This window comes from Lycorma delicatula, chromosome 1, assembly GCF_047948215.1.
Source record: "Lycorma delicatula isolate Av1 chromosome 1, ASM4794821v1, whole genome shotgun sequence".
In the NCBI taxonomy this organism is placed as follows: Eukaryota; Metazoa; Arthropoda; class Insecta; order Hemiptera; family Fulgoridae; genus Lycorma; species Lycorma delicatula.
Genome location: NC_134455.1, coordinates 374,514,973 through 374,523,532, shown reverse-complemented (window position 1 = coordinate 374,523,532; position 8,560 = coordinate 374,514,973). Strand labels below are relative to the sequence as shown.

The following is an 8,560-nucleotide window of genomic DNA, read 5'->3' as shown; positions in this document are numbered from 1 at the left end:
GATTTGCGTAACAGAAAATTTGATTTGTTTTTAGATGTAAATCATTTTATAGCTATACTTAACAGATTTAAATTATTATTATGGTTTTCTGTCATGTAAGACTCTGTTTGTAATATTGCTATGCAATATTTTAATTACATTTTTTGAAGTGGTTCCTTATTAACTATTTAGATAAATAACAAGGGATATATAAGAAATTAACTTGCTTTGTGCTAGGGAAATTCCTAAGTTGTCAGTAATAGAATACTTATTTATTTTGGTATGAGACAATCATTGTTTCAGAAAAGGAAACACATTACATTATTTTATGAGTAATCTTAAAGATTTAGTTTTGGATTGCATACATGAGTTTGTGGGAGTATATGAATATAAAGTATATTACAAATTAAAAATGGTGTGTTTTAAATTAGTTGTAGAACTAATAAAATTTTACTCACTTATATATTTGATTTTTGTAGTCTTTTGGTATAACTAAAATTTTTTTGTTTTGTTTTACCTATATTTCTTAATAAAACATTTAACAAATAATAAATATTTATTTGTATTTAAAAATGCATATAGTGTAATGTATTTTATAAATTTAATAATATTTTGTACTATATATTCTTACGTGGGCTTGTTCTTCTTCTATCAGATAGTTGCCAGGAAGTAAATTGTAAACGATCATCAATGTTTTCATACTATGAATATTGAGGCAGTAATATACTAAAAGTGGTCCAGAACAAAGTCTTTAAGTACACTTACACACCACTAAGCATTCTCATTGCTCTAGGAAGGATTGTAATCTATTTTTCTATTACAATTCCTCCTAAAAAGAGTACTGACAAATTTTCCTCGATATAAATTGCTTGGTCACATCTTGTCACTGTATTGGCAAAACTCTTTGGTTTAGTATTTTTTATTGTGTAGAAGATTAACAACAAATCTAACTTATGTCTATGACTATGATTCCATCATTATGCTCAACATATTTCTTCTAAAATAATGTTTTCAAACTGTCACAAGTCTTATTAATCTGTTGCTGGCTTTTGTCTTGTACTTAAGAAGTGGATTCGTCTAACAAGACAAATGACAGAGAACCGATTCAAAATTTTCTGGTCTTCATAATGCAGGCCAGACATATTTCTATATATGTTCTTTATCAAATCAAATTTTTATTTAACCTGATCACAAACCTGTGGTGGAGAGGATTGATGAGTTTGTATTTAAACTCATCAAAGAGAAAAAAATATCCAAAAAATGAAAACTGGTAGTAGGTTGACAAAAATAATGAGTGAAAAACTTTGAAGGAAACTCAACTTAACAACAAATTAGATATTACCTAGGATTAAATACTGGTTGTAAATATCAAAATTTTGTAAATAAATGAGTCATCACTGTAAAATTGTTTTTTAAAACAGTTAGATAATGTTTATAATGTTGCAGTACCACTTTTTATTACAAAGCCTTTAAATCTTGCCAGAATTTAAGAAAATGAAAAGAATCACGATAAAAAGTTAACCAATAAGAAGTGTGAGGAAGGTGATTTAAAATTAAAAGTGATTCATTTCTTGGAATATGAATAGTTCACTAATTTAATTTGTTGTTTTTCACTATTTTTACTGTTTGACAGTTCGTTGCAAACTGATTGTAGTAAAGAAATGTAGTGACAAAACTTTTAAAGCCCTGGGAAATTAAAGGTTATTTGAAAAAATGGGCAATTAGTGCATTCATTCAGTTTGTAATCTATTTTAAATTATATATACTTTTTAAATTTTAATTTTTGAATCATAGTACTTTCTGTCATATTTTTGAATTTAAGCTTATTTTACACTTAGTTTCAATGAAATGATTGCTATTGTATCTAATTTTATGTACACATACTACCAATAATTACACTAAACAATCAAGGTTTCTTCTAAATTATTATAACCTAAATTTATTTTTTATCATGTACAGACTATCACTTAAATATATCAGTTGTGCAATAATGTAATTTTAGATTTCATTAAAAACTTTATTAATAATAAAATCTTAATTCCTTCATGCATTGGATGAAAGATTTGGTAAAAAATCTATTTGAAAAAATAAATAAAACTAAGTAATTTAAATATGTGGTGGTAGTGGTTGTGGTTTGTTAGATATGTGTATGTATATGTATTGTGTGTGCATGTGCATGTGTGCGCGCGCGTTAATGTATCATGTATGTGTATGTGTAGGTGAAACAAATTAATGTAATTTTTAGTCTTGTATAATAGTGTTGGTCTATTTCCTCATTTTAAAACTTGAAAAATGTAACTAGAACAAAATTAATTTTTTAATAGATACTAAGTAATATTATCTTAAAGCACCGAACAGTTTTAATAAAAATACATTGAGCTGTAAGTACACAACATTCACAACATTTAAATTAAAAAAAATTACAAAATATAACGAACGTAAAAAATTAAACAATAATAAAATAACAACAACAATATACATACAAGTTATTCTAATGTAATACGTGAGTTCAAGTTTTGATCATACTATTTAAATGTCTTTATACATTATTCTAATAAACCTCTTTGGCACAATACACAAAAATTGAAGATGAGCATTTAAAATCTGTATCGATTTTTAATAAAATCAGAGTTTTTGATTTTATTTGTAAGGTCTACATTGATCATTATTTCAAGTAAGTTAGTCATTAAATATTATGTTGAAATGTCTGAGTCATTCAATACAGTTTCACTTTTTTTATTATGGTACCGAATGTGTAATGTGGTGTGTCATCAATCATCCATTGTGATTGTTACACTGTTGGTCTGTTGAAACAGTCGGCTGTTGTATGCGAGCTCTCAGTAACCTAAGAGCCATCCAGCTAGCCAGTGAGTTCACAACAAGAGTGCCTCCCTGTTGTTGTTGTCGCTGATGATGGCGACGTCGTTGTTGCTGCTGACGAGCAACAATCTGTTGAGCTTCTCTTTGCATTTGATATCGATACAACAATGAACCCGCCACCAGAGCTGAAACCACTGCAGATACAGCGACTAAAATGAATAAGACACTAAATCCTGGTACAGGCAAACAAATTCCATAAACAACTTCCTCTCTTATTCTTCCTTGAAAAACAGTAACGGCTTCAGCTCTTGAATCAGGAGTGAATGCTAAATCTGCTTCTGATATAACTTCGTACAATCCACTCACTCCAACATCTGCGCTTCTAATTTTTCTGTCTGAAATAACAACAGAACGACGCCGACGTTGTGATACTGGTGGCATAGAACTGGAACTCCCAATAATTGTTTCTGATTCAGAGTCAAGATTTCTAGGACCATGAGGAAAACGATCGGCTGGTTCACGGACACTACTGGTCGAAACTGCAGGTTCCTATAAAAAAATAATAATTATTAGACTGTTAAATAAAATAGAGTAAAATTCAACTCTACGCCCTTTAATTCTTTTATTTAGACCGTTGGGTAAAAGATTTTAGTCGTAACTAACATCTAAATAAGTATATTAGTGATTAATAAATATAAACTGATTAATCAGTCACTTTCATCAAAATATTATAATTTAGTTATAACAGCAAGTCGTAATTTTGAAACAAGTATATAAAACAGATTTTGTTTTTAAACCAAAAATTTTCTTGGAAGTATTAACAAAAAAAACTAATTTTGGGTGGAGTTAGAAGTGGCAGTTGCTATAATATTTCCATCTTTTAGCAAAATGAAATTTTACCTTATGTAACATATATAACTTTAGAAATTAATTGTAAAATGAAGTATAACATCTAGAAATTTTTTTATTATATCATATTTTTTGTGAAAATTATTATTTTGACACTCTTCATTTTCTCTTGATTCTATTTTCTGTGTTTATCAAAATGATTAATTTGAAGTAAATGAATACTGTGATTTTAATAAATCAGGTTTTACTGTGTACCTTTTTCCATATTGTACTACAGCATCTAAATACAGAAATATATTTCAAAATATCTCACCACGATAAACATCTCTCAGACCTTAGATCACCTTCAGTCTTGATTTAATGTATATAAATTTATTGTTCAAGCATATAATACTAATAAATTACAATGGATATTCAATGTAAAAATATCTTTAGTAATAAGCTATTATGTCATATTACTTCTGTGTCTGATCATATACGTGTAATCAAATGTTAGTGTTTTCAGATTTAGGCTTGATAATATTATATATATATATATATATATATATATATATATATTTAATAAATATGAAACAGATTTAGTCTTATATATAAGACATGTTGGCTATATATATATAGAGCCAACATATCAGTTGGAAATTTCTTTAAATATTTTACCAATGTTGAGATACTTTATGAAGAGAAAAATAAATCTGTATTTCAAAATTGGTACAACATTGCGGGAAATTTTAACTGTTATGTTGATTGGCTAAACTTATTTTAAATTCTTAGTCCTAAGTAAGAAAATATAATATAAATATTAGTATCCTACAGTCAGATATGAACCAATCAGATGCAGCATTTTTTTTCTATTTAAATGTATTTTTTTATTTATTTTAATTTTAATTATTAATGAATGAGTATCAATTATTAAAATCAAGTATATTTTTAATGTTCATTATTAAAAAGCTGTTATTAAAATCAAAACTGAAGATCATCAAAGAATTAAAAAGATAACTTCCAAATGATGAGTTCTGTTTTATTGCTTTTTAGATAAATTTACTAATATCAATAGCACACTCCCTGATTAGTGGAGGCAGTGAATATAATAAATTCTTTCTTAATAGAAGGGTTACATTCATTTTTGATTTACACTGTCTGTGGTCTTCTTTTGGCTAATGCGTGTTAAGTTGTTTTCTCTTATGGTAATGACAGTCATTGTTGACTAATCCATCCAGTGAACAGAGTGAATATGTTACATGTAAAGTTTAAACTCTGTATTTCAAAGGGCTTGGAATGTCAATTTACCAGTATGATTTTTCCAGTAAAGAAGGTTGTGGAAAATCAATTTATTCCACATTTCCCTTCGTCTTGATATGGCTCTGTCAATTTCAGGCATGATTTGTATCTTAACTTATCAGGTTGCCTGCAACATTTTATGTTTTTGGCATATAACGTGTTCTCCATTTAAAAACATACTTATTCCAATACATTGATGTAAAATTTGTCTGAAATTTGACATTGATTTTATGAAAAATTCCTGAAAAGTTAATTAATCATGCATTTAAACATAGTTAATAAACCTTAAAACAAATTATTTTTGAAAATTATTTAAGTCACTAATCTTCTTTTTAAGATGATTAAGTTAATATATAAGCTCAAAACATGTATGCGGGAAAATGAAATGTAGATCTTGTAGTACATTAAAAAAGCCAAGCCTGAACTAGATCCAAATCCTCTCAATAAAAAACCAAGAGAGAGGATCTTACAGATGAAGGACTGAGAAATTCCAGTAATCTTAGTTTTCACTTAACCTATATATATTTAAAAACTGTAGTCGCTCTTGATGTGGATGGTATACCACTTTAAAAATCAAGTTTCTTTCCACTGGTTCCTGAATGATAAATCACAATGATATATTTTAATTTTAATTATTTCATACTTTCCATATTTCTCTTCTTTCTAATAAGAAAATAAAATTAAAAAGAGTATATTTCTTTTAAAAGCGTTGCTATTATCAAGTGCAAATAAAAAATCCTTACAAAATTTGGAATTGTATCAGCTATGTATACAAAAGTCTACTCTGTAAATTTGTTTATATTTTTGAGAGAACATGTTTTCATGTACATAATTAATATATTTACAATTTATAGTCTAATTTGTTATCTTATGTAATCAACCAATAGTACTGAATAATAATTCAGTACGAACTGAGAATTTAATAATTATTGTCCAGAAGTCAGATTTCGGTAATTCCATAATTTATTAAATAAAGAAGCATAGTTACAAGGGCTACTATCTGGGTGATGTGGTAATCAAATTTGCTTTCTCTGACATCTTTAATTATAGTCTACTTCACCAAGTATTATAATAATTATCAGTTAATATTGCTATTAATACTGCAAAAAAAAAAATCATTTATAGAATAAAAATTGCATTGTGTTGAATGACTACTGCTATAATATTTTGCACATTTTGAACAAGGTAAAAATGTTTGTTTTGCTGGTACTACTTATTTTTAGATCTTTATTGCATTTTAAAAACATATAGATTGATAAAAAATAAATTCTGTTAAATTTAGCACTAAAACATATTTTATGGAGAAAAGTTTTTTATCAGCCCTACAATATTATATTTTCTTGTTGAAATTTTTGTTTTGAGTTAGTTCTGTTGCAGTATGTAACTAAGAATAAAGTTATATTGATTAGTAAGAAGGTAAGTTTTCATAGGAATCCGATTCACTTTAAACTTTTATATTGAAATATTCTTCATCTTTCAGCTAATATAGGATGAATTAGGAGAGCTACTCTTCAAATGTTTAATTTATAATTTATCTGGTCTGGTTTTTATGGAAAGGAAAATAATTAAGAAAATAAAATGGACTAATTTATTGGATAAACAGTGCCATGTACATTAATATCTTGCTAATATGCCATAGCTGTCTCAGTAAACATGAATATTTTCGAGAAAGTTTTCTCATAAATTTCTTTAGCGAAATGGATTAAATGAAGATTATACTAGATAAGGTAAGGCTTAAAATACATTAAAATGAGAAAAACCTAAATTAATGGTATACCTTAAAAGGTCGTGGAACACTCTCTGCCGGAGGTCGTTTTTGGTGTTGTGCCTGGGGCTGTGCGATGCTTAATGTTGCAAATTTTTCTGCTTCATTTTGTTGCTCATTGGCTCCAAGGTCAACCATTTCATCATATATCAGATCACCAAAGTTTTCTTGTGATTTTTCAGGCTGTGAATGTGAAAGCGGGGATGGAGGAGGATCTTTCCTTTCTGCAGCTCCATAATGATCCAAAGGTATGTCACCTCCAAGTTGACAATGATCTAAACATCCATGACGACAAATTTCTACCTTACATTTGATGTGTACACTCAATGCATCAGGGAATTTGAAAGCATGAAAGAAAGCGTATGTAATGACTGATGCTCTTTCATCTGAAATGCGAGCCTTCAGAAAGCGGCTTATCATTTTTGGACGAAGTACACAGCCATGTTCATCGCTCAGTTGAATAACATGGCCTCCTCCATCTGAAGCCGCACAAGATTTAACTCTCATGTCAAATTCACCTAAAAAAACAATTTTTTTTAAGTTAAAACAACAAATTAGTTTGCAATAAAAAAATATAATATATACATTCATAAGTTTTTCATGTAAATTTCAGGTACTTATAATACTAAATTTTAAAAAATTTACTTTTTTTATTGACTTTTTACAAATTATGAACCATAATTTTTTTACACATTGTAATGAATAGTACACAAACAGAAATCCTGGATGTATTCTTAGTCAAATCTAGATATTAATACCTAGATTAATATCTAGATATTATAAATTTTATAACTAATAAACATATACTGTTTGTGGTCAACCGATGATAGTTTCATATACTAAATTCTGCATCATACAAGAAAACCATAAATACAAGAATATTTTATAGGAATTACAGAAAAATTGAAAATCTTTTCAAACATTCTAATGTATCTATAGTATGAACTGATTAATATAATTTAGGAAAGTAATAAATCTATTAACATGGTTAATATTGTATTGAAAACAAAGGTTAATTTTTAATTTTTTGTAAAACAGTAAAAATAAAGACAAGTAATAAAAAAAAATACACAAGACCGAGTAAACTATTATTAAAGCCAATTTTTAAGATTTAAAATTCAGTTCATATCTATAAACATTTATTATATTTTTTATTGAATATATATTTTTTTTTGCACTCACTTTCTAAATATATGGAAGTATAAAATGTATTTTAAGATTTTTAGGAGCTATTATGCAATTATGGAGTTCTTTATGAGGGGGCCTTCGTGACGTGAGTGGTAGCGTCTCGGCCTTTCATCCGGAGGTCCCGGGTTCAAATCCTGGTCAGACATGCCATTTTCACACACGCTACAAATCATTCATCTCATCCTCTGAAGAATGCCTAACGGTGGATCCGGAGATTTAAAAAAAAAGGTATATTTAAAAGCACAATTTTAAGCACGATAAAAAAATCAACTGGTTAAATTCTGCTTTGCCAAAATGCTTAATTTAAATTATATTTGGAAAAATAAAAAAATTATGATACTAAATTTTAAAAGAATTTGAACAAACTCATTTGATTCAAAATGTGAAAGTATAGAATTATAGCCACTTCAAATCCAAATTAGAGAAAGTTATATTTTTCTATCTCAGGAAAATAATTAAATTTTATCAGTCTATTAATATCACATTCAAAAATTTGATTTATAACAAATACCTTTCACTTTGATGTTCAAGCAAGTAGCAGTCACTCATTAAGAAAATAAATTATCTTGGTTCTTTTTATACCAATTCTATCTTCTTTTTCTGGATGCATCAAAGGATAGTCATTCCAATTTATGTCTAGACAGCAGAAATGATAGAGTCGGGGCGGATATTGTTCTGAAC

The 8,560-nt window shown here is 27.7% G+C and overlaps 1 protein-coding gene across 1 annotated transcript in view; it reads right to left on the bottom strand.

The window, feature by feature from the left end:
- Positions 1–2,596: 2,596 nt before the first annotated feature.
- LOC142318446 (uncharacterized) overlaps positions 2,597–8,560 on the bottom strand; it is a 262,286-nt gene continuing 256,322 nt past the window's right edge. The window contains exons 5-6 of the mRNA XM_075355031.1: positions 6,704–7,209; positions 2,597–3,348 (exon numbers count right to left, since the gene is read on the bottom strand). Coding sequence (XP_075211146.1) covers positions 2,755–3,348; positions 6,704–7,209 — 1,100 coding nt within the window. The 3' untranslated portion in view covers positions 2,597–2,754. The remainder of the gene's footprint in view (positions 3,349–6,703; positions 7,210–8,560) is intronic.